At 29.2% G+C, this 26,998-nt stretch overlaps 2 protein-coding genes, 1 long non-coding RNA gene and 1 other non-coding gene across 4 annotated transcripts; 2 read left to right on the forward strand and 2 right to left on the reverse strand.

The window, feature by feature from the left end:
* Window positions 1–7,183: 7,183 nt before the first annotated feature.
* Window positions 7,184–12,566, forward strand: LOC114371979 (ferric reduction oxidase 4-like). Its single transcript, XM_028329339.1, has 8 exons — window positions 7,184–7,349; window positions 7,541–7,646; window positions 7,970–8,158; window positions 8,258–8,492; window positions 10,158–10,485; window positions 10,975–11,218; window positions 11,368–12,083; window positions 12,179–12,566. The coding sequence occupies exons 1-8, from the start codon at window positions 7,199–7,201 to the stop codon at window positions 12,316–12,318; spliced, it is 2,109 nt and encodes a 702-aa protein (XP_028185140.1). The 5' UTR covers window positions 7,184–7,198; the 3' UTR covers window positions 12,319–12,566.
* A 6,412-nt stretch (window positions 12,567–18,978) lies between these two features.
* Window positions 18,979–23,723, forward strand: LOC114371978 (ferric reduction oxidase 2-like). The gene is made up of 8 exons (XM_028329338.1): window positions 18,979–19,292; window positions 20,413–20,515; window positions 20,623–20,814; window positions 20,902–21,136; window positions 21,523–21,850; window positions 21,941–22,184; window positions 22,345–23,054; window positions 23,356–23,723. The coding sequence occupies exons 1-8, from the start codon at window positions 19,103–19,105 to the stop codon at window positions 23,493–23,495; spliced, it is 2,142 nt and encodes a 713-aa protein (XP_028185139.1). The 5' UTR covers window positions 18,979–19,102; the 3' UTR covers window positions 23,496–23,723.
* LOC114371983 lies at window positions 23,514–25,716 on the reverse strand. The gene is made up of 2 exons (XR_003658090.1): window positions 24,594–25,716; window positions 23,514–24,486 (listed from the first exon to the last, which is right to left on the reverse strand). It is a non-coding gene; the product is annotated as an uncharacterized LOC114371983 (long non-coding RNA).
* Window positions 25,525–25,720, reverse strand: LOC114372803. Its single transcript, XR_003658366.1, has one exon. It is a non-coding gene; the product is annotated as a U2 spliceosomal RNA (small nuclear RNA).
* Window positions 25,721–26,998: the final 1,278 nt, after the last annotated feature.

Genomic DNA, 26,998 nt, shown 5'->3' on the forward strand with positions numbered 1-26,998 from the left:
TTAATAAACATTTTTAGTAACTTATGGGAGATATTTATTTTAAAAAAAAAAAACCTGCATCCAAAGATCATTTCTCTATAAGTTACCTGGCAAAAAATCTAAGGAGAAAAAGATAAAATGTAACATTGTCTTAAATCGTTTTTCTAGCATTCATCTTAGATTTGAACAGAACTCGATTTCTGATAAATAGAGATTAACATATTTATTAATATTATATTTAACCAATAATTGTAAAGTACTATTAATATGTATAGAGTATACTTTAAAAAAAAAATTGTAGATCTTTTTTGTTAATACTATCAGATAACGCAAATGTTTGGGTTTCTATCAATCAATGAATAGATTAAAGAAGGAAATAAGGAGCCCTGATAGGATTTGGTTTCCTTTCCTCAAATAGTTCTTTCTCCGCGTATCCTCCTAATTCGTTATGAAATTCTGTACTAAAAACCTGCATAAATAATATATCCAATTTTTTGTGAACATCTTGGATTACATGTCACACTCACACATTTGACAAATTTCTTCAGGAGAGGTAAGATTGTGTGTATGCACCTATCAGATTCAAATCTCCAATTGGCAACCACTTATAGTTTACACGCGTCTCTAGAGCCTTATCTTATGATAGGATACAACAAAATTCTTAATGTCTTCCAGTTCAAAAAGCCATATGTAGTGCATGCCAGCTTTACTAATTACTAGGTAGTGCCCGATTAATTTATTCTTTGGGCATTCTTAGCACCGCTATTATATGATGCTCAGCACTTAATGGAATTTATAAGTCACACATCACATGGCATGGGTCAATAGCACTAGACTTTTCCTTACATTTATATTAGTCTATTTTTTTAGCAATTGAGGTCACACGTGGCATTTGCTTAGTGTCTCAAAGGCTTTATCTCTAAGGTCTTTTTCGATACGTCGGCATAGAGGCAAATATGGTTGCTTGAAGACATACCTCAGCATTACACAAAATGACATCATTACTAGTTACAATTATTAAAAGAATTAAAAAGGAGACATAGGAGAAAGATACAATGAAAGAGTTAACAAGGAGTAAAAGTTGAAAAATATTAATTAACCCTTTTGATATATGGTGTATGGACCATTGTTTTTGTATGCTTCACATTAATTAGTGCAGTGGTTTATGTTGTCGCTTCTTACAAACTACCGTTGCGCATATTCTGGCACTACTTTAGCTTAGAGGCACTTGCTTAGTATTAAAAGGCCACATGCCCACTTGTGTTATGCTTATGCTAACCTTTTTCTTCATAACATAACAGCTTAAATAATTTTCCTATAAAAAAAATTAAAAAAAACGGAAGTTTTTTAAAAATTATTTTCTGACGTTTATGTCCTGACTCAACTGTAATTTTGAATTCTTTCTATGCTCTTTGACTACATCCACGTGATTAACACATCGATGCTTTTCAGTTATTTTTTGTTTCTAAAGACAGCCTTTAATTTTAAGTTTACGAAAGAGCTTGACATAGAGTTATAGACTTTATCAAGTTTAACCTGCTTGAAGTTTACTTAAAGATTACTGAATTACAAGAAAGTACAAGAAAAATAACTTATCAAAGTCCATAAGCACCTCAAGCATATTGATATACCAGATTATCACATTTATGCCTATATAAGTTTTGTTAGGTTTGCAAGAGTCCCTCTTCTTGCAGAGAATTAATTTGGGGTGGGAAGAACAAATGATTTTTGAAAGTAACTCTGAGTGGGTTCTAATTCAAATACGGAGAAAACTTAGATAAATATCAATTAGAATTGGAAAAACTAAAATGTAATATCTTAAATACAGTATTTTCCTAGTATATTTTTAGCATTAATCTATAATTAGAATTTCATTTTAATAACTCGTGTAATGTAATAAAAGTAGGTTTAATTTCTATGCAGGCTATGGCCGTGACTCTCATGCAGATTAATTGGTTTGGTTGTTCTTCATCATAGGCAGGCCCTTGTCATTTACTAACTAACAAGTTAATTATCGCGTATGCGCCAAGAATAAGAAAGATACAATGATCTTTTTCTTTTAAGAAAATAATTAAAGGGTGTCAATGTGTCATAATGGATTTTTGCTGATCAAAATTGTGGATTGAAGAGTACACTTTAGAAAAAAAGACCAGTTAATTGAAGAATTATAACAATTAAGATAATGATAAAATATGTATATATACGAGACTACGAAGTTATTAAAATTTAGGTATAATTTGTATCCTAAGATAATTTATAATAAGAAAATAGTTGATATTTTATAATTAATTTATAACTAATTATATATATATATATATATATATATATATATATATATATATATAGCAAAGAGTAAAAGGTAATTAAAATATAAATTATAGAAATTAAAAATATTATTTTCAAACTATAGAGACTAAAAGAGAATTAAAATATAAATTATAGAAGCTAAAAAATCACTTTCAAGCTATAAGAATCAAAAGGTACAAATCATGAAACTATAGGGATCAAATGAGTATTTAAACCTAAAATTTATTTTCTAGTTTTCTACATTAAAAGTAATAATTTTATTTACAATTTTGCATTACAATAAAAACTAAACTAAGTAAAGGTATTTATGGATTATTGGAGAGAAATTATTTAGTTTGAAACACTATTATACATGTGACTTTAGCAATATTTTTTTATCTAACCTTTAATTAAAATGTTGTTAAAGCTTTTGACAACATTTAAATTTTTTTTATTAAATATGAATAAATGTTACTAATATATTTTTGTGATATTTTATCAAATATTGTATATATCTCATGTCGCGAAAATCTTTAGTGACATAGATTATGCATATCATTTGATAAAATATTACAAAAATATATTACTAACATTTATTTATATTGGATAACATTTCTTAGATGTTATCAAAAGTTTTTATCAACATATTTACTAAATATTAAAACAAAAAATATTGTTAAAGATTACATGTGATAGGAAAAACAACTTCTTGTTTTGGCCACAACATCGCTTGATGTTTCCCACTTTCATTTGTTTTTTTTTTTAATCTTTTAATTTGCTTAATTAGGGAAGAAACTTGTTGCTTAAATACATAGACAAGTTGATGGGTGCAAGTTGATAACGTAAGAAAGTGTCCTCAACACGGCACCCGGTATTTTCCTACTTGCTTTTGTTCAGATAGCAATCGATCCTTGAATTGGGAACTGTTGCTTAATGCATCGAATGACAATCTTAGAGGCCCAACAAGGGCGTGTGGGATGGGCAGGATGCCAGTCGCCTTTGGATCATACGGATTGCGATAATATGTATAAACAAAAAATACTTACCAATTACTTAATTTGTATAAAAAAAAAAACACTTAAAGGATATTTTTGAAATTTTATTTTAATACTGGTGCACAAACAATATTCCTGGTGCACCTAGCAATCCCTAGAATTGGAATTTCAACTTGGGCCTTGTTAACCCAGAATGTTAAATGCATGTTTCCTGCACTTTTGATTACCGACAGTACAACAAACAAATGCCTAAGTTTACATTCCAATTATTCACACAGATACACACAATTTCTTTTTTTATGTTAATGTTAATATTTTTCTCAAATATCCGTTTAGATACTTACAATTATTTTTATTAACTATCGGAAAAAAAGCTTTCGACAACATTTTTTCACTAGATTGACCTAGTAGTGAAGAGTTTAAATAGTTTGTGTGAAGTCTTCAGTTCTAACATTATTATCATCAATTAATATAAAAAATTATTTTTATTTAAAAATGATTTAAATAAAAATATTGATATGATGTACTAAATACTTATAATTATTATTATAAGATATTGGAAATATTATGAAAAACATATGTTGAGAGTAATCTTTATTTTGATGTCTAACAGTATTTTAAAAAAATAGTCTTTCACTTATCATATAGGAGAATGTAATAAGAAAGCTAAGATAAATCGTTGAAAAAATATCATATATTTTCCTTGCATATTGCATATAAGAAATGATTTTGGGGGTTGACATTCTAATAATATTATGTCTGCTGACTTTTTAGTTGAAGTAATTTCAGTCTTGTGGATTATCATGGCATATACATTTCATATTACTTCCTTAATCCATCGTGGCAAGCAATAATTAATTAATAATGTACTAAAAGATCGATCGAGTTGTCTACATTTTTTTTAGAATAAGCTATAAATGATTTCATTCATTAAAATTGTTTGAGTAATAATTAATAATTATAAATATATTTAAATTTAAACGAATCAGAATATATCGTAAACGAAACCATTAACATTAAGTATGCAATCCAAATTCAACAATTTCCATCCATATAGAAGTACTGTATGTAGTACATGATTAGTACATGAGCTTAACGTCAACTGTACTATCATTACCTAAATAATTAAATAAGGTTCACTGTGCATTTATAATGTCTTGGCCCTTATGCTCGAATTGTGGCTTTACCTGGCTTTAATGCTTTATATTTTTTTTATCCTTATGTAAAATAGTGTTAAGAAATCTATTATAACTCGTATAATTCGATCAATTAAGCTAAATCTCAAATTAAGTCACGATGTCAACAAAAACATCACAATTTTTTTACTGTAATCTATTTACGTAATGATGTAAACAACCTGTTATAGAGTACAAACTAGGAGGTGTTTTTACCATTCGGTGCAATTTTTTTGCTGATTTTTTCATATGGAGTGTTTTTCAAATTATTTCTCCAAAAAAAATTAAATCGTAACATGTCATACGACTTCTATCATAATATTTATTATGATTTATTATTTTTTTCTTTTAATTAAAGTACTAAAATTATTTATGATTTCAATGAAAATTTTTTTATTTACGACTTTAAAGTTATTAAGTTTTTATTTTTTAGTTTTACGACTTCAAAATCACAATTTTTTTAATGATATCACTTTGAAGTTGTAATATTTTTTCCTGTTTTAGGATTTTTTTTTTCTATTTACTTGTATTTTTTTTGTTTTGTTTTCAATTTTTTTAAATAAAATTGTAATTAAATTTTATTTATTTAATTATTATATAAATATTTTTAATTTTATTTCTTATTATTTTTATTTAAGATCTTGTATATATTTTTTATATAGTTTTGTTTGCTATGTTATATATTTTTTGATATTTTTTATTTAAAATATTTTATATACTTTTTAATATTGTTTTATTTGATATATTTAAAATTTATATAATTTTTTAACAATGCTATTGAATTTTATTTGTTTTTTAAATGAAATAAAAAACTAATGTAATGATATTTAATATTTTTTAAAATACTTAAATTTTAGAAAACTAAAATTTTAAAACAAATATTAAAATATTTTGTGACTAATATTGACTTATAATTTATGAAATAATATTATTTATTTTATATAAAAAAAATTATTATTAACAACATCTAATAATTTAATAATAAAAATAGTTGTTAAATTAAAAATAACATGAATCACAATTTAAAAAGAAACAAAAAAGTAAATATTATATTAGTCGTACTTATTTGTATGCACTTTTAATATGATTACGTTAAATATATAAAATATTAAAATATATAAAATTATATAAATTTTAAATATACAAAATATTTTAGATAAAACATTACTAAAAAATTATATAATATATTTAAAATAAAAAAATATTTAACATATTAAATAAAATCATATAAAAAATATATACAAGATATTGAATAAAACTAATAGCAAGTAAAATTAAAATATTTATTTAATAATTAAATAAAAAAATTAATTACAATTTTTTAAAAAAATAAAAAACAAAACAAAAAATAACAAGTAAATAAAAAAAATCCTAAAACAGTAAAAAAAAAATACTACAACTTCAAAAGTTATACCATTAAAAAAAACTTACACTTTGAAGTCATACAATTAAAAAAAAATCTTAACAAGTCATAAATAAAAAAAAATATACATTAAAGTCATAAATAATTTTACGATTTTAGTTTAAAAAATAATAATAATAAATCGAAACAGATATTACGACTTCTAACTCTTAGATATCGTAACACCTATTATAACTTTTTCTCTTCTAGAAAATAATTTAAAGAACATCCTCATGTGAAAAAAGCCTACAAAAATTACACCCGAATGGTAAAAAAAAAAGTCCAAACTACTAAGCAGTTTTGAACGAATTGCACGAAAATGAAAATATGACGTGACTTAAATAACACATTTTTAAGTTGGAGTTTGACGAAAAATATGAGGTAGATAAATATAATGTATGAACCAATCAAAATTATTCGAATGTTTCGGCAATTAACTTTAGTGTCATCTAGCTTTTTCCATTAGATATAAGTGTGTGTACTGTGCAATGTCTTGTTGCTGCACTAGCTAGCTTGTTGTGTGTTGTGGATTTGCATTGTTATGGGAACATGCATGCGCTATATGCGTCTATATACTACAACAGGTAGAGGAGAATTTTGTTGTTTATAGTTATTTTAATTGATTCTAACAAAATTGTTTTTAATTAAAGATAACTGTGATTTGGATAAAAAAAAAAAAATTATCATAAATAAAGTTCGAAATATACACACTGAAAAATTATCAGCATAATACAAACTCATTGTAACGGTAATTTTGTATATGGTATAAAGAATACACTTACACTGTTACGTGCATTCAATGAAAACAGTGCAGAATATTTTGAGCACGACTTCTTTGGATTTTAATATGAAATCTGGTGGTAGCTAGCCACTTGAACAAATTAACTAATGCAATTGTATAAGAATTTGTAGGTAAATAAGGGATAGCCTGGTAAACATATAGAGAGAGAGAAAAGAAAAATATATAAATATATATAATAAATAATACATGATGTGAAAGAAAAAAAATTAAAATAAAAAAAATATATTGATATTTTTTCTAACATTCTTTTTAAATAACTAAATCTCATCTAAATTATTATTATTTTTAACAAATTTCAGGCATGCATCTACATAAAGATTAGAGAGTGTTAAAAGAAAACGTTAAAAAAAAGGGGTCTCAGTTAGCTGCTAGCATTTCTTATAAAGAAATATAACATGTATTAACAAAATGTTTGGGGTGACGAAGTAATAATCTATTATTACTGATAATTCTAAGTACAAGAGCAGCGATTGTTTTGGGCTCACGCATAAGGTGTCTGACTTTTCTATATATATACACCTTGCATATCACAGAGACTTACAACTCCCACAAGAACACGATGAGGAGCCACACATTCCTTAGGATAACTTCACTTTTGGTGTTTATTGGGTGGCTCACGGTTTGGATCTTGTTGCCTACAAAGGTTTACAAGAACACCTGGACCCCCAAACTCAAAACCAAGTTAAACTCTACATACTTTAGAGAGCAAGGTGCATACATGCTTCTCATTGCATCTTCATCTACTTACATAATTAAATTTGTACATATCCATAAGACTAGTTATTAAGAATTTCCATTAATTCATCTCTCTCTCTGCTCGATCTTTTTCTTTACTCGCGTACTTTCTCTTCTTGAATGCTATAATTGTATATATAATTGCACTGTTGGCTTTTAATTTTAGGAACAAATCTCTTGCTTTTCACATTCCCCGTTATGCTCATAGGGGCCCTGAGCTGCATCTATCTCCATCTTCACGAAAAAGGAACGGAAAAGCTACCTTCCAAAAGGTACGAAAAAGCATAAAACCCATCATCTAATTATTGGTTTTGGATCTTCCTCATACAAGATATGGTTCTATATCAATTGTAGAGAGAGAGAGAGAGAGAAAGAAGGATCACCTTAATTAATTGGATATGTAGCTATGATTTTCGGGCATGTCCTCCTTTCTCTAATTGGTTTATGTCCTATTATATATTGAAGAACAAGAGAGAAGATCCAAATCCTTCCATATATACTAGCTAGCTAGCTTGAAGCTATACCCTCTGAACTCAGATCTTTCTAAATAAAATGATTGTTTTCTCTTCAATATGCATGTACGTTTTGGTTTCAGCGGAGGAGTTGTAAACAGATGGTTATGTTTCTTGAGACGTCCATTTCTTGTGATGTCTCCAATAGGAATTGTCACATCTATGGAGATTATTTTTGCACTCATGTTTGTCGCACTCTTGATATGGTCCCTTTCCAATTACTTACATACCAGCTTTGGACACCTCCATATGCACAAGGAGGGCGAGAAAGTGTAAGTACTTCTTATATGGTTGAATTTTTTATTTTTTTTAAATAACGTTTAACCTAATGAAACAAATACTTTGCATAATCGATTATTGGTCATGGCAAGGTGGCAAGCAAAGTTCAGGAGTGTATCCCTGAGACTTGGGTACATAGGAAACATATGTTGGGCATTTCTATTCTTTCCAGTGACAAGAGGATCCTCTATTCTTCCCCTTGTTGGACTCACATCTGAGTCAAGCATCAAGTACCATATCTGGCTTGGACATCTATCCAATGTTCTCTTTGCTGCGCATACTGTAGGTTTCTTCATCTATTGGGGCATCACACACCAAATGAAAGAGGTACATATTTTTTTATATATATGCCAACCCTAGCTAATAAACATTTAATTAAAAAAAATGTTACGACCAAATTCATAGCCCCGGGACCAGGACCATATGGATGTTTATGATAAGATGGTCAATCATGCATTTGAGGCTAGGAATCTGTTATCGCTTTGTGCTTGGACTTGAAGAAGAATAAGTTTGTCCCTCTTTTTTTGATAATATCTAGTATATTTGCTAATTACCAGTTTCGAGCCGCTGAAAAATCTTAAACAATTAACCACACATTTAATGACTAAATTTTTTATTTTTTTACAATTTAATGACTAAAGTTTAATGATACATTTATATAAGCATAGACAAAAGGCACTTTAATACACCGCAAAAAAAAAAATCAGAGTAATTGTTAGTTGATAGACTTGTCTCAGTTAATATATATTTTAATTTGTCTGACAAAAGTACAACTGTTAATATTATTAATTAAGTCTAACGCATCATACTAATTAATAAATAATTATATATATATATATATAGGTCTACAAATTTTATATTAATTTAATTTTTGTTAGATAAAGTTTATACAAGCAAAGGCAATATTTCTATATAACTAATTGTTAATATATGAACTTTTTAGTGATAATTTCGTTTTAGAAGCTTTTCCTCTTAACTTATGAGAAAGATTAAATTACTTTTTGTGTTTTAATTTATTTTAATAATCTTATTTAACCAGGTTAGATTATATTAGACGTATTTTTAAAGAAAAAGTATTTCAGATATATGATACAATATTGATTCTTTGTTATTTGTTTTTAATTTCAAATTTCTAAAGGCGGATGGATTCATCACTGATTTTAGTCCATATTGACTCATCTTTGGATTAAAAAAGTGATCTCTACCCTTCTTATGAAAGTGCGATTCAATCCTAGTTTAAAGCTAAAAGTTCTTGCAACTTTAGATCGTCCAATTCTACGGGAGCGTATATACAAGAAAAATTAAAAATATTATGTGCCCGTAAATAAAATTATAAGAGCAACTCCTTTTGTATCATATATTATACATCTTCATAAGATACAAGATTAACCCAATAATTAAAAAAAATCTTAAATTCAATTTTTTTAACTAATATTTTTAACAAATTTAATATTTACTGATAAAAAAATATATATCTTCATTTTTTAAAGCAAGAAATATATATATATATATATATATATATATATATATATATATATATATATATATATATATCTTCGTAGTCATAAATTATTGTATCATCTTTTTTGTTACATAATTACTGTATCATCTAAATAAAAGTCTTGTTTGAAACGTTATCATGCATCCTGGAAAAATTACTTAACCGAGATAAGGTTACTGCATATAGCTTAATGTAAGCTTCATTATTTTCTATAGTGATAACCGCTAATTTGATTTTATTATCAGAAATTGAATTATATATAAACCCTAAGGCCTAAACAGGCCATAAAAGCATATATATATTAGACCTAAACGAATTTCATAATATAATATATATAGTCATCTCATCCATCTCTTTCCATAGGAAGATCTGTATCCACGCATGGTGTAGACGCACATTCAATATATATAAAGAGACACAAGAATATAAACATAGTGTTAATTTATTACAATTAATCATATAACTATATAAGCATAATTTTGATGTCACAGACACTAGAGTGGAGCAAGACATATGTATCAAATGTAGCTGGGGTGATTGCAATTTTAATTGCATTAGTGATGTGGGTGACCAGCTTTCCAGGGTTCAGGCGAAAAATGTATGAGGTTTTCTTCTACACTCACCATCTCTACACTCTCTACATCTTATTTTATGCCATGCACGTCGGCGTTGAATGGATGTGCATGATTTCTCCGGGGATTTTCCTTTTTCTCATTGATAGACACCTTAGATTCTTACAATCTCGCCAATGTGCTCCGTTGCTATCAGCTCGCCTTTTACCTTGTGGTGCACTTGAACTCAACTTCTCCAAGAATCCAAGTAAGCCAATCAAAATAGTAATTTCTTATTAGTTTTTCCCCTCCTTTATTAGTTTTTCTTATTGTTATGTAATTATGAATACACCTTGACTTCTAATTAATTTTCAGTTAATAATGAGTTATGACACAGTGACCTATAAAAATGACTTATGTATACCAGCAAAATAATATCATGTCCTAATGAGAAATAAATGTTAAGTAATAAGATGAATGCCATGATAGTATATATCATTTTTATTCCAACAGGAATGTCTATCTACTAGTACAATTACATCATGTTGTTGGGGCATCAAAATTTACAATATTTATATTAATAATTCAATTTTCATTAAGTAAAAGTTATGTCAACAACCGAGGTAAACCCAATGGCTAACTGTTATTGTATGACATTTTTTTTAGTGTATACACGAGAATAAACTTTATTACCTAAACCAAGTTTTTTACTGAGAAAAATATCACTTTTTTTTAATTATCTGATTCCTAACTTCAGGTTTATACTATAACCCCACGAGCATGGTGTTTATAAATGTGCCCAAGATTTCCAAGCTGCAGTGGCACCCTTTTACAGTCATTTCAAGTTGTAACATGGAAACAGATATTCTGAGTGTTGCCGTTAAAACTGGGGGTAGCTGGTCAAACAAACTTTATCAGGAACTTTCCTCATCTGCTTTGGATCATCTCAACGTTTCTGTTGAAGGACCCTATGGACCAACTACGACTTCACAATTTTTAAGGTCTGGTGTTCATAACAAGCATAAAAAAAAATACTTTTTGTTGATAATGTTTTCATTTTGGATATTTAATATTTATATTATGCTGTCTTATAATGAAATAATTTTAAATTACAAGCTAATTTAATTCCTGTCATTGTGTCTCTTAATAGGTACAAGCAGCTTGTGTTGGTGAGTGGTGGAAGTGGCATCACTCCCTTCATATCCATAATCCGGGATCTCATATTTCAAAACCGACAAGAACAAGAATCCCACGTTCCAAAAGTCCTACTTGTTTGTGCTTTCAAGAATTCTGCTGATCTAACCATGTTAGATCTTTTGCTTCCTCTTTTTGTTTCAACAACTCAATTCTCAAACCTTCATCAATTGCAAATCGAGGCCTATATTACCAGAGAAAAAGAAGAAGCCCCAAGAGATTCTCAAAAACAAATCCAAACCAAATGGTTTAAGCCTATCCTCTCAGACTCTCCTATCTCACTTGTATTAGGCCCAAACAACTGGCTATGGCTTGGTGCTATAATCTCGTCATCCTTTCTCATGTTCCTCCTCCTTTTGGGGATTATCACTCGTTACTACATATATCCAATTGAAAATAACTCAGATGAAGTTTATCATTGGACCTTTAAGGTTTTGTGGTTCATGTTTCTACTTTGTGCAGTCATATGCATATGTTCTAGTGCAGTTTTTCTTTGGTGGAAGAGACAAAACTCCTTGGAAAGTAAGCAAATCATGAATGTAGAATTTCCAACACCAACAAGGTCACCAGGGTCATGGATTTATGGCTCAGAGAGAGAACTAGAAAGTCTTCCCCACCAGTCTCTAGTGCAAGCAACCAATGTGCATTTTGGTGCAAGACCTGATCTCAAGAGTAAGTTTTGGCAGGGTTCTGTACATTGTCTAGTGACTATATTTGGGTTTATAATTAATATCAAGGGGTGATGATACATTTTGTTAATATTTCAGAAATTCTTTTTGAGTGCAAAGACAAAGACATTGGAGTCTTGGTTTCTGGGCCAAGGAGCATGAGACATGAAGTTGGCAAAATCTGTGCTTCCGGTCTAGCTGATAATCTTCACTTTGAATCATTCAGCTTTACATGGTGATGTGTATCAATATGGCTGTTTATATGTTTTACATTTTCTGATTGGTCTGTTGTTAAATAAATTGTGAATAATATTTATTGTTTAGTGTAAGCCCGTTTGTGTGTGTTTGTGAGTGGGCGTCATGTGTAATATTGAGTGGAAGTCATGAAACAAATAAACTTGCAAAAAGTATATACTGTATCTTTTTTCTGTTCTGTATGTACATATATAAGTATGTTTTAAAAAGTTGTTCAACAATGATGCAAAAAGTTGTTTTTTATTGGAGAGAAAAAATTGCTGATTCGTTTTTTTATATTATATTACAACTTGATAATGATAAACGTAAATCCTAAAAGGATAAAGTAGAGAAAGAGAGACAAAAAGATTTTAAAAATTACATCTATAATAAGTGATGTCCTGAAATTATAGGTATATTTATATTTATTCATGATTTATCCCAGCAACCTGGAACTAATTCACAGTGATTTTAACCCTTCACTAATAGTTGATAATTAAATTTTAAATATTTGACTAAACAAAAAATTGAATAATATTTTATAAAAAAAATAAGTACTAAATAAAAAAATGCTGAAAAAAGATGAAAATTGTGATCATTGAGAAATACACACTTTTAACATTACACCCCAAATGTTTATTTAAATATTTGATACAAAATATAGTATTAATATAAGTTTTATGCAAAAATAATTCAAATTTTAATTTTTTTCTAATTTATTGTATTTTGTAATTTTATATATTATTTTTTAAAATATAATATATAAGATTAAATTCTATTTTCACATAAATTAGAATATGTATATTTATATAAGTTTTATTTTTATTTTACATATTATATTTTTATAATTTTATCACACTATTCACAACTTATTTTATAAAGTAAATATATAGTATACATTTTATCTTTAATGTATATTTTTTAGATAAATTATAATTTCATAAAATGATAGGATTTTATTATCTTTTTAATATTTATATATGTAAATTAATGACAGTATTTTTTACTTATATTAAGATATTTTTATTTATTATAATATTATTTTTATTTATATTTAACATTATTTAATCAGTTATGAATTTTTTTTAAAGAAATAAATTATAAAATAAAGATACATAATTAAATAAAATGACAATATTTTCTATTTTTAAAAATATTTATGTATGTAATTTATTAAAATTATTTGTTATCTATATTATAATAAATAACATCAATATTTTAATATAAATAAAAAATATTATCACTAAATCACAAACATTATTTTAAAAGATAAATACAATATATAAAATAAAAATAAAACTTATAGAAATATACATATTTTAATTTATGTGTAAATAAAATGTAATCTTATATATTATATTTTAAAAGATAATATATAAGATTATAAAAATATAATAAATTAAAAAAGAATAAAAATTGAATTTTAAAATATTTTCGCATAAAACTTATATTAATGCTATATTTTAGACCAAATATTCAAATGAGCACTTGGGTGTAGTGGTAAAAAAGTGTGTATCTTACTTCAACAGTTAGTCAATGGTTAAAATCAGTTTTAAGGACTAAAATAGTGTATTTTAAAATATAAGGGAGCTCAAATAATGAATTAAAAATAAGAGAAGTCAATTACTGTAATAGGAAAAATAGGGGGGAAAATTTTGTAATTAAACCAAAAAGATAAAATTTTTCTTACCTATCTAATCCAAATAACTTGCTTTGAGATGAAAAGAAGGAAAAATGAGGAAACTTTGGGTTTAAGGAAGAAGTTTTCTTCAACTTCACTAGTAATTCAAACTAGGTACAAAGACATTTCATACCCAAAAGGAATCCAAAGTCAAATTCAAGTCCAAAAACTAATAAGTTTTTTCCATGGAACCTCACTCAATGCCTTAGTGAAAAAATTAGAATGAAATATAAATGAGGGATGAGAAGAGTTTACCACAAAGGACAGCCAGTGAACACAAAATAGAGGAGAAAAGATCTTCTTTGGGAAAGAAAATCAAGTACTCTTCAAGAAATGTGTTTTCTTGAAAAGAAAGAAGAAAACAAAATATGAATTTTTGTGTTTGTGTTTCAGATTTTTTAGAGTTTATGATATAATTCCTCTTTTTCACACCTAAACCTTATTATATACACTCATCCTTCTAACCATAAACTTTATACATCATCTTAGCCCAATATTTGTCATTTTTTTTTCATCTCACCACCCATAGACCTAAAAACATCTTTTTTATCAATAAAAGTCTTCTGAATCTTATCAGAGATTGAAACAAGTGAAAAGAAGTATGAATAGTCACGCGTGTAGATGATGAGAAAATTATAATTAGCTCATAGAAAATTTTTACAAAAGCTCTTACATTTTGCATTTTGTCAGTGAAATCTTTTTTGTTTCAATGTAAGAAATTGGGAGGAGGTAGCGTGTTGGTTTTTTCTTTTTAATTATTTAAAAAATTATTTTTATAACAAAAAATATTATTCTATACTAATATTCGTTTGTCAAATTTAATTAAAGAAATCAAAGTTAAATATTGGAATAATAATACATGGAAAGAAGAACACATAAAAAAGGAAAAACATATAAAAAAAAAACTCTTAATATGTAAAAGATTGGGAAAAAGAACAACTGAATATAACAAATGCTCCTATCGTTATCATATTTTTTTTTTCTTTTTTAAAAGGAAAAAAGAAAACATAAACATCAAATCACATTATTGTATTTTTATCCTTAAACAACTGTATTTTTTTATTACTCTCGGGCCCAACACAAATTCGGAGGACACAATCTCAGATTAGTTCGCTATTTCAGGGATTAGTTTCATTTTTGGCCATCGTTTTTGTGTTGTAGGTTGGTTTCTGAGAAGAAAACCTGATATGTGTTGTTATTTTTAGGATTGAGATACGAGGAAGGGATGTTGTTGAGGAGGAGAACTGATAGGTTTGGAATCCAATTAAGCATTTTTTGATGATTTTTTACAGTTAGAAACATAACTTAACTGCAACAAATTACTCGACGGAGATTTTAAACGACAAGACAAAAAATGTTAACGAGTTCAACATTAGTGATTAAGATCAGTTAATTTTTTATTTAGAGATTAAAAATTTGAAAAAATGAAGGATAAAAACATAGTTAACCCTTAAAATAAATAACAAATAAAGAAATGTGACAATATATTATCAAAATATCATAACATTAAAAATTAAAGATTTGAAGAAATTTATAGAAATTTTAATTTTCATCCTGTGTTGTTCTGTCAATCTCTGTTTAAATAGAAAAATTTTATGTACGATTGAAATTAAAAAAGGAAATTAAAAACTTGATTGTCTGTAGATCGAACTCCTCTAAAATAGAAAGTTAATAATCATTAAGGTCTAAAAATGATGTATTCATTTGGATTTCATAACTGTAAATGATATAATTACAAATGATTTATTTATTGGTTTAGATTTTTTTTAGTTTTTATAATTTAATATTTTTTTTATTTTTCATCCTTAAAAAATTATAATATTTTTAAATTATATTTGTTTTTTTCTTGTTCTTACAATTAATTGTAAAGAATCAAGAATAAAAAAATAATTTGCATTTTTTTTATAAAGTTATTTAAAATATTTTAGGGATTAAAAACAAATAAAAAAATCTAATTTATAAGGAATAAAAAAATTGAAAATATAAAAAGCAAAAAATTTAAATTTAAAGGAATAAAAACATAATTATAAATCATTTATTTAACCAAATAATTCAAAAACTGGAATTTGAATTCCACATTTTTTGGCATCCAACTAAAAGGACACAGCTAACGATTAAGTCCCCTCTTGAATTTGAAGTTCAAAACCGGAAAATAAAATATTATATCTGTAATATTGTATCTTAAAAAGGAAAAAAGATATCACATTTGAAATATAATATTATCTTTGTAATACTTGATTACAAAAAGGAAAGATATAAATCATATGTGTATTATATATTATCTTAACAATATCTTTCCGATTTAAAAAAGTTGAATTAAGTAAGCTAAATTGATCAAATTAAATGATTTTTTCTTTTAAACTAATCCAATCCAATTAAAATCAAATAAATCCATCCAAAACATGGTGTTTTTCGTGTGTTTATATATATTGTTCGATTTCTTATAGAATATCAAGTTAATTAATTAAGGAAGTCCGATTATTCTTTGAATCAACATGGCGTTGTCCTCTTCTTCCACGAAAATAAGAGTGTTGAGAATTTGGACGAGTCTTACATGCAACACAAATTAAAGACCTTCTCCTGAAGTCAATCCCTTCTTCACCCCAAATCTCTGGCCTTCTTCTTCTCTATAATTAACGATGATGATTCTCCTAATGGCAACAACAACAGCAACTCGAAAACTAGTTCATTCTACATATGCCCGAATGTTTGTACTTATAATGTCACATGTGATAACCTGACTTTCATGTATTTCCCAACAAGAGTGGGTTTGTGAAAGAGGTTGTGACTTTCATGGTCATGCATGATTTAGACATTCAGCCCATGTCAACTATCAAAAGTAACGTCATAACCAAAGATTCTGAGGTTGGTGCCTTGCAAGAAAAGGTCGTTCAACTGGGGATCACCGAGGTGTGTATATATGTCACCATAGTGCATGGCTACTGCACATGTATGTATGCGTTTGCACTTTGAATAATAATTTTGTTTAATTGATAATACCTTCTTCGTTCTTCTTTTTTTTCTATCAGGGTATCAATATGCTTAAGGCATCTCTAGAATCCAACATGGTTCTCACCACTGTTTTTCTCAAGAACAATACATGCATTATCTGATCATCAGAAACTCCAGTCTTGATTTTTTTTCTTTTTGTCTTTTAATGCAGCTTTGTGACACTTGCAATAAGAGTGTTTCTTTTGTCTTTTTTTTTTTTCCTGAGTTAATGTATGACATTTTGGTTTTGAAGTCTTGGGCTATATACGTAACATATTAGCTGTGATGTGCTTTCTTTTTAAATTCCGAATGAATGAATATTATGCTCTTGTTCTACGTAGTGATGTCTTCTCCTTTAAATTGCAACCTTTTAAAACTGCCTATAAAATAGGTAGTTTGTCATTAGTGGAAATTGAGATGTCCTTCACGTACGATTTTAAAATTTAAATTATTTAATTTATTTCCTTATAGTTAAGACTCTATTTGGAGTGACTTTAAGTTATAATTTTTTAAAAATTCAAAAACTACAATTAGTTTTAAATTTTCAGAAAATAGTTTTCCTTTTTTTTTTCTAATTTTCAATTTCAAAATGAATTCAATTCAAAAGTTCCTTATCTTGTCGATAGTCTGTGTTTGTCATTTCGTGCCAGATCTCTATTTCTCCGCATCCCTGATTTTCCTATCACTCTGAACTTTTGAAGCTCCTTTCCTTTTGTTTTCAACTTTATCTCTTATCCATTTCAAATCAATCAATGAGATAACCAGTTATGATTGCATTTGTGGATTTATAGTGATAATTATCTTCTATAATTTATGCCTTCTGCTTTTTCAAAAAATCTTCCCACGTCCCTATAAACTTTTTACTCGGAGAAATCATATCGGTTCTTTCCTCCCTCAAAAAATGAATTAAACTAAAAAAAAATTAAGAAAAAAAAAGGTAACTTTAGAAATACTAATGAATTATATTCTGGGCTTAGCACTTGGCAGTGTTGAAACTTGAAAGTAAACAAAAAGAACTCTGATCATAAATTTAGACTGATACTTCTTAAACCTGTGTAGTTAATTTTCAGATACTCCCTCAATTCTTTAAAATATTTAATAATACTATATTAAAATATTAGATACCAAATCATTGGAATGAGCTTTTTTATGCTTGAGAAATGAAAGACAGAAGAACAAGCGAAAAAAAACAAGAAACTAGCTAAGCTATCTCAATCTTAAGAACTGAGTTCCACCACCAGCATCATATAATTAATCTGTTCTTACACGAGAATAGTTTTTACGAGTTCAATCAATTAAAACCTTAAAATACATTTAAAATAACTAAAAAAATATAAAAAATCCTTATTAAAATATTCGGAAGGATTCATTATCCGTAGTGATCTCATATCACTTGAACAGAGAATTATTTATATACAGAATACGTGTGATACCAAAAAAATCTCTTGCTAAAATTATTTTCAGTATTTCAAAGTTTTCAATTAATGATGTTATGATATTGATTTAGATCTAACTCAATTTTAGAAAATTGACTTATAAAATAAGAATTATTTCTTATATACTTTAGTTATATTACTAAATACTAATCCATGGGAATCTCCAAGGTGCCAATAAAGTAGTATGTTGATGTATGACGATTCCAACTTTGTCCCCCCACATGGGAACTCCCTTCTGTCGTATGTTAATGTAAAGACAATCTAGGCTTCTACGGTAACAAACGTGTGGCTTTAAATATGTGACCATTGACAATTGGATTGTAAAGAATAATAAGGCCGATGTAAAATGAGTGTCTGATCACCAATTATTGATTTCTTTCTAAATAGGAGTCAAATATTCAGTCTGAAAAATCTGTTTCCTCATGTGTGGACGTGATGAAGCACCAAGTTTGCACTATTTTTAACGATATAACCACTCAAATTAAATAGTTTACATGTGACCTCATAATCGTTAATTTAAAAAAAAATCCACTCTTTGTATGCGGGATTTAAAATTATTTATATGCATGTGCATTGAACAAAGTTTTTCACAAAAGGGAATCATCTTAATTCTTAACTACAAGAGAGAGAGAGAGAGAGAGAGAGAGAGAGAGAGAGAGAGAGAGGAAGTGAGTGAGCATCATGGATTCAGAGACGAGTAGAGGTGCTTCTTTGACGGTGAAGTATTTGCAAATGGGGATATGGTGGTTCTCAGTGATGATCTTTGTTGGGTATTTAATGGTTTGGATTGTGATGCCCACCAACATCTTCTTTCCACATTGGTTTCCAGATATTCAAGCTAAGGCAGATTCAATATACTTCGGCAGACAAGGTTTGTCACTGTATAAATCAGAAATGGTAGAGCCTTAAGTTAAGCATAACTTTGAAGTTAATTACTTGCCTCTTCACTCACTCTCACCTCACACACAAAATGGTAGACACAGGCTCTCCTAGTTACTTATTAGAACAGAACATGAAATCTAAATGCATTTTTGGAGAGTAATATATATAATTCAAAAGTAAATTTCTCATATTAGTTTTACAACTAAGAGAGAGATAGGAAGAGAAAGTATACAATGAGATAAGCAATCTAATAAAAAAAAAAAGAGAAAACAAATTGTTAAAAAGTGTCTCAAGAAATTGTATGGTAAGAATAATATTCTTTTTCGTATATTGTTTCCTTAAAAATAATCTTATTTATTTTGGGGAAAATAAATCAAAACAATACATTTGTTTAGGAAAATAAAAATTATAAAATTAATTTAGTGGTTTAAGAATTGCGAGAGGAGGGGTCCTAGATTCAAATCATTCTACTAATATTCTAACAACTAATTAGCATTGGTTGTATTAATTAGTCTATTACGAATTGCTTTTCAAATTATTCTACTAATATTCTAACAACTAATTAACATTGGTTGTATTAATTAGTCTATTACGAATTGCTTTTGCAGATTGTAATAAGAATGAATCAGTTGTATTAATTTGTGTTATATATTATCTTTTTTAGTTATATTTAAAATTATATAACCACCTATATCGCTATACCGATGGTTATCCAGCACTTATTTAATTAGTCTCACAGCACAGCCATTCGAAACATTTTTTGTAAAATTGTTTCGTAGTATCATCAACTAGAGCATTTTTCATACAAAAAAGTTACTTAAAATTATAATGAATGCTGCCAAAGACATTACTTCAGTCAAAATGAATAATTTATTCAAAAAATTATTTAGGCACATTTTTTTCTTATTTTATACTAATCCTTTACAGCGGTTACTGTCACTGGTCATTGGTTCTGACGCAGGACCTATATCCCAAATATATAATGAAACTACCGGAACTACTGAACCAGCTGGATGAAAAGAAATATAAATAACAAGAGATTTATTTTTATTTATTTCGTATAATATAACTACATTACTAATTTATTTGCATCCTGTTTCCATGCACAGGGACAACCATACTCATTTACACGTTTCCAATTTTATTAATAGCCACTTTAGCTAGTCTATATTTCCACTTGGAGCAAAAACGTTCTAATCACAATACCGAAAGGTACACTATTTCATACCTTGCTTTTCATCACCCTTTTTTTTTTTTGAAATTTCAATAATATTTGTAATGCCTGACCAACCAAAAGTATGTTAATTTCTTGTTCTTAGCAAGGTGGGATTCTTAGGATTTGCATCATGGAAAAGACCATTGCTTGGAACTGGTCCTCTTGGGATAATCACTATGACAGAGCTCTCTTTCATTATCATGTTTGTTTTACTATTAATTTGGTCCTTGTGCTTCTACATACATGGCATGTTTGCAAGCGTGGCACTAGATGCAGCTAAGGAAAGATTTCATGAGTAAGAAAACAACTTATCACTCTTTAACTTGACATGAATTTTCAAATCATGAAATGTTAATGCATTTGAATGGTTCTTGTTGCACAGGTGGGAAGTCAAGCTGGAATATTCAGCCCTCGCTTTAGGCATTGTTGGGTATATTTGCTTAGCCTTATTGTTCTTTCCGGTCACGAGAGGGTCTTCAATTTTGCGGTTCATTGGCTTAACTTCAGAGGGAAGCATCAAGTATCATATCTGGCTAGGACACATTGCAATGACCCTCTTCACAGCCCATGGTCTAGGTTATATTATTTTTTGGGGAAAGACACATCAAATCTTGGAGGTAATAAATAAGAAAATAAATTATACTAACATCCTCATGAGGTTTCTTGAGATTACACTTGACTTCATACTTTTTCAACATCTATAGTAATCCCTTATAAGAGTACACCGTGTAATGCATTTCTTAGATACGAGGAGATGTCTGTAATGTTTTTTTGAATGATTGACTTAGTATAGGTAATTAGGTATAATAAAGGAAGGAGAATTGGGGAAAAAATTGACGAAATTTTAGGAGTATTAGTATAGTTTACTCTAAATAATAATAATAATAAGTGGTTGCAATCAACTTGCTCAAAGTCAGTCCTTTTGGTCATTTTTCAATCATAAATAACTAAGCCATCTTCAAGCTATGTAACCAGACATCACAATCCACAAACTTTCATGCAGATATTCAAATGGAACAAAATTGGCGTCTCAAATGTGGCTGGAGCTGTTTCTCTGCTAGCTGGATTAATCCTGTGGGCTGCTACCTTACCTTCCATAAGGCGAAAAGCTTTTGAGCTTTTCTTCTACACTCATTACCTCTACATTGTCTTTGTAATCTTCTTTGTGTTTCATGTGGGATTTTCCAACTCTTGCATAGTACTTCCAGGATTTTACCTATTCATGATCGACCGGTACCTGAGATTCCTACAATCTCAGCAGAAAGTTCGCTTAGTTTCGGCACGTGTTTTGCCTTGTGAAACTGTTGAACTGAACTTCGCCAAGAACATAGGTGATTCAAAGACTCTAAAAAGTTCTTCATGAACTGTGTATCTGGCTCCATTTTAGGTTAATTTTTTTTTCTCTCATTTTGCTATAACAGGACTGTGCTATGCTCCTACAAGTACCATTTTCATAAATGTTCCTAGTATTTCCAAGTTGCAGTGGCACCCTTTTACAATCAGCTCTTGCAGTGATACTGATTCTGATACTTTAAGCATTGTCATCAAAAGTTCAGGAACATGGTCCAATACTTTGTACCAGAAACTATCATCTTCAATTCCAATATCCCACCTTGATGTTTCAGTTGAAGGGCCCTATGGACCAGCTTCAACCTTTTACTCAAGGTACTGGAGCATACTAGGGGAACCTTTCCTCTACGTTTTAAAGAATTTCATTCTTTGGAAGATTTCAAAATCAAAACTTAGTATTCAATATAAATAAATAAATAAATCATACTAGATTAAAAAGTTCACAAGGCAAGACTTGATACAAATTTCCATGCAGGCATGAGCTGCTAGTGCTGGTGAGCGGAGGAAGTGGCATTACTCCTTTCATTTCCATAATCCGTTCACTAATTTTTAAGGCCAACACTGAAGGCAGCAAAACTCCTAGAGTTCTTCTAGTATGTGCCTTCAAAAAGTCTATTGATCTCACCACGATAGACCTCATCCTCCCAGTTTCAGCCACTTGCACCGCCTTCGATATCTCACGCTTGCAGCTTCAGATTGAAGCCTATGTAACCAGAGAGAAACAGCCAGATATGAATGACAAAAAGCTAATTCAAACATTATGGTTCAAGCCAAATGCATTGGATGAACCAGTTTCTGCAGTTTTAGGACAAAACAGTTGGCTCTATCTTAGCATTATCATCTCATCCTCCTTTATGTTATTCCTTCTACTTATTGCCATCCTAACTAGATATTACATATATCCAATTGACCATAATACTGACATGATATACCCTTATTTCTCAAGGTCCAGTCTAAGCATGTTATTCATATGCATATCTATAGCCTTTGTAGCAACATCTGCTTTCCTATGGAACAAGAAACAGAACAAGGATTTGGGGCAGATTAAAAACATTTACACATCCAATTCATCAACTTCTCCGGGTTCAGGATACTACAATGCTGACAGAGAATTAGGGAGTCTTCCCCTCCAATCCCTCGTCCAAACAGCTAAAGTACATTATGGAGAAAGACCTAACATAAAAAGTAAGATTATTTGATTATTTTGTCCCAATTTTTTCTAATTATCTAGTCACATTTTCTCTTTCCTTGCAATGGCATTTCCCGAGGTTTAGTTAAACCTATTTATATTGAATATTTCTCTGCTAAATGACATCAAACCAAAAATTAACTGATCTATCAAGTAATGCTTATTGAAAGATATGCTACTCAAATTATGAGATTGTTACTTGTTATCATAAATTTCTGGCTACATTTTATAAACAATAAATACTGCTTTGGATGTTCAAGTAAAACCTTTAACAGGAAAATTTTCTATCTTTGGCAGAAATTCTCTCTGGCTGTAATGGATCAAGCATTGGAGTTCTTGTTAGTGGCCCAAGAAAAATGAGACATGAAGTAGCATCATTATGTACTTCTTGTTCAACAGATGACCTACATTTTGAGTCCCTTAGCTTCAGCTGGTGAGCTATAAATGCTGTTGTGTTAGTTTTGTTACAAGTGGCCTCTTAATCCAGGGGAGACAGTCAGGATCTTTAGTTTCATTCAATCTTGTAATACAGTTAACAAAAGTGGCTATTCTGTTTGTAAATCTTGTGTAAAATGGATCACTTTGCTATGCATACTGTGATTAGTTAGGTGAATTTGTAATTTGATGGCGTAGGAATAGTATGAACTCAATTATCAATTATCTTATTCCCTCTGGTCATATTTTTCATAAAAAAGATGATAAAGTTTACCTTATTCCCCTAAACATACTGTGTATAACTGACAATTTATAGGACAAATGTTTTAGTGTGAATGTAAAAAAGCTTTATCCAATCTCATGACATTGGGCTAAATTTATTTTTAAATTAAATCAAGACAGTAAGGGTATTTTATTGGGTATTTTCAATATGACAACATTTAAGCGCCTGAGCAAGCCAGCCATTTTCGATATTGGATATTATACTGTTATCCCCCATATAATTTTATACCAATTAACTTTTAAAAAATCAAGAGATGAGGGTTCGAGATCCATCCATGTATATATATATATATATATATATATCCTTCCTAACAAAATATTCGTAGAATAATTATAAAATCCTATTGTCAATTGCAAAATTCCATTGAAATTGATTTATAAATATTTTCTCTTATATTATAAATTAGAATATATAATCAAGATATTAAGAGTCTCGTTTTTCTCAATTACTTAATTATCTTTTATTTTCATACATAGTATAATTTTTGAACCATCTTCTCCTTTGAATATATCTCTTTTTTATCAAAAGAAGAGGAAGTCTTTAGATCAAAAGAAAATAAACATGAAAGTGAGTTGGAAATACAGCATTTTACCTTGACCCCTAAATTCAATGTGAAACCAAATAAAATCCAAGAGGGAGTCCAACCATATAATAGCAGGTTAAATTAATATAAGCCACCGTCAGTTTCCATCCACTTCCAATGGCAACACCTAGAGAAATTACACCAAAACAAACGCTACTAAAATAACACTAATGCAGCAGACTATGAAGTTGAACAAAATAAAGTAGTTTTGAAGAAGCCAAAGCTGATTGATACCTGACATCAATTGTGCAGCACTATTTATAATCATCGTTAGACCAAGAAGGTATGCTTGATCAGCCACAGTTAATTGCATATCCTTGCTGCTTGTGAAGATAATAGCAAGATTGTCTTTACTTAAGAAAACAGTAATCATCAGCACCACCCCAAAGAGGAGAGTGAAACATTGTCACCAAGAAAGAATACTTGGCTGCTCTAGGATGTTGCATTCCTAGATTATTGGAGACTCGAACACTGAGAGGGTACACAATTCCAAAATTAATTTTAGCACAAGGAAATCAACATTAAGAGCAACCAGGGTGTATTTACGTTGAGTTTCATTGTATTCAATAACATAATCTAAATTGATATGTTCACATGGACTAAGGACTTCACCACCATTTGAAACATAATAAAATATGTTGCCATTTTCCCAAAAAAATGATAATTAGCAAGGACAAAACCTAAATCGAATTCCTTACATTCAAACCCTCATGTTGCAGAATTTTAGAAAAGCATTCACATGTTATTACCTGGTATAAGAACTTGACGGCAAGGATACAAGAAACTTAATCTACTTTTCTCTAGTGAATGTTACCTGACTGCAGTATTCAATCCAGAAAAATTCATTTGGAAACCAAAAAATACAAAAAGAAAAGGAGTAAAATGAAAGTGGCAAGAGGCCTGGAAGCAACAATAACAATTAAACAAAGACAATTAAGTGAGAATCTGATCATTATGCGAATAGAATAGGGAACCAAAAGCAGTTACATGGTTGTCAAGGTAAACCAAGGAAATGTAAGGTGCTTAAATTTTTGTTCGGGCATTGTATTTTGGAAACTATTTAGAATTTTTGCCACCATTTAGAATTTTTTTTCTTGTTATCCACAATTAGCAATTCCTAAACATGACCTATGTTTGCAAAGCCAAGAAAGATTTAAAGGTAGTTATAGGGTGTGCCAGGCCCATGCTATAGTGCAACGCTTGGGCGACACTTGAGAGGCCCAGTAGCAAGCTACTGTGTTGGACTCTCCCCATTAAAAAAGTAATTTAATATCGTGTGGACCAATGGCCCACATATCAGATATTAAACTGATAAGAACAGATACTACACTTGATCTTAGCCAAAAGGCCGAGAAAGGTATGAGTATACATGGCTTCAAAATCTTCTTTTATAATAAGATATAGAGTTATTTCTATCTCTTCTAAACGATATGGGCCATATTAGTACTTCAACGCGCACCCTTATGTGTTAAATCTTCCATTTCTCCGTACAGAAATCCATGGACACTCCAGTCTCCAAACACCCACATTACAATACTCTGCTGCCACCAGATGGGGCACCAAGTGGTTGAAAAGCTTGTGAAATTGAAGAATGAGGACATAAGAAACTAACTACACATGAACAATTCAAAATCCCTCACGGATTCAAGCTAAATCCCATATACCTGATTATACCCTAAAATAAATGTTCTATAACATTTCACCTCAGACCATTCGTATTACATTTCTTTTACCATATGTTTTTTTATGAATCATTTTTTTTTATCAAGTCTTTTACCCTATGTTGACTCTGCATATTTTGTATTTGTAGAAGATATTCTGCAAAGTAAAAAGTAAACATGAGAAGGTGAAGACAGAGATGCAAGATTAGAGAGTTCAACACCAAACATGAAAAAAGAAGGTATTTGCATGAAGTGTTGATACTATTTGCATATTTTTCTTTTTTATGATTTTCAATGCTCGTTTTGATATGTCTAAGGCACAAATGTGAAACCAAGTAGTTGGTGAAAGAAAATTTAGCAGATCTGTTTATGCTGCAATATTCAAAAATGTCTAGCACATTGCTATGAGAATTAGCTCCTAGGTAGGCAGTGGCGTAGAGCATAACTGGCGGATAAGTAACATTATATGAAGCTGCAAGGAATAAGGAAGCATTTGATATTGAACAATTGATTATACTACCATGTAATATACAAAGATATTTAGACCATGCAGTTACCATGTGTACCGTGTAATTACCGTGTAATAAGGAACCATTTGATATTAATATAATCAATTGAGCATGCCATATACAAAGATTTCTTATATACCATGTACAATTGTCGATTAATCAAAACAACGACAGCGTTAGTTGATTAGAACTCGGACACATTTTCATGTACCAATTAAACCATGAGTTAAAGCTATTATAAGAGGAACATTTATATTTTCTTTTCAAGTATTTATACAATTGTTCCATTCAGGATGCTGCCACTAAACGTATGCTTGTGCAAGTTTGTGGATGAAAATGGACAAAGATCACATGTTTGACTAACATCACTGGCAAATTAATACACATTTTGTTGGAGGTATAATTGAGCATACTTTATAATAACATCACATACAGCAAAAAATCCCACAAAATAGGTTGAGAATTCAGG

Source organism: Glycine soja, chromosome 10 (assembly GCF_004193775.1).
Source record: "Glycine soja cultivar W05 chromosome 10, ASM419377v2, whole genome shotgun sequence".
Lineage (NCBI taxonomy): Eukaryota > Viridiplantae > Streptophyta > Magnoliopsida > Fabales > Fabaceae > Glycine > Glycine soja.

Bases quoted from the DNA above. Each gene is read 5' to 3' on its own strand.
- LOC114371979 (XM_028329339.1), top strand. From the start codon at position 7,199: ATGAGGAGCCACACATTCCTTAGGATAACTTCACTTTTGGTGTTTATT. The intron at 7,350-7,540 runs GTGCATACATGC...TTTTAATTTTAG, and splicing joins TACATACTTTAGAGAGCAAG to GAACAAATCTCTTGCTTTTC. The intron at 11,219-11,367 runs GTCTGGTGTTCA...GTCTCTTAATAG, and splicing joins ACGACTTCACAATTTTTAAG to GTACAAGCAGCTTGTGTTGG.
- LOC114371978 (XM_028329338.1), top strand. From the start codon at position 19,103: ATGGATTCAGAGACGAGTAGAGGTGCTTCTTTGACGGTGAAGTATTTG. The intron at 22,185-22,344 runs GTACTGGAGCAT...ATTTCCATGCAG, and splicing joins GCTTCAACCTTTTACTCAAG to GCATGAGCTGCTAGTGCTGG. The intron at 23,055-23,355 runs GTAAGATTATTT...TATCTTTGGCAG, and splicing joins AGAAAGACCTAACATAAAAA to AAATTCTCTCTGGCTGTAAT.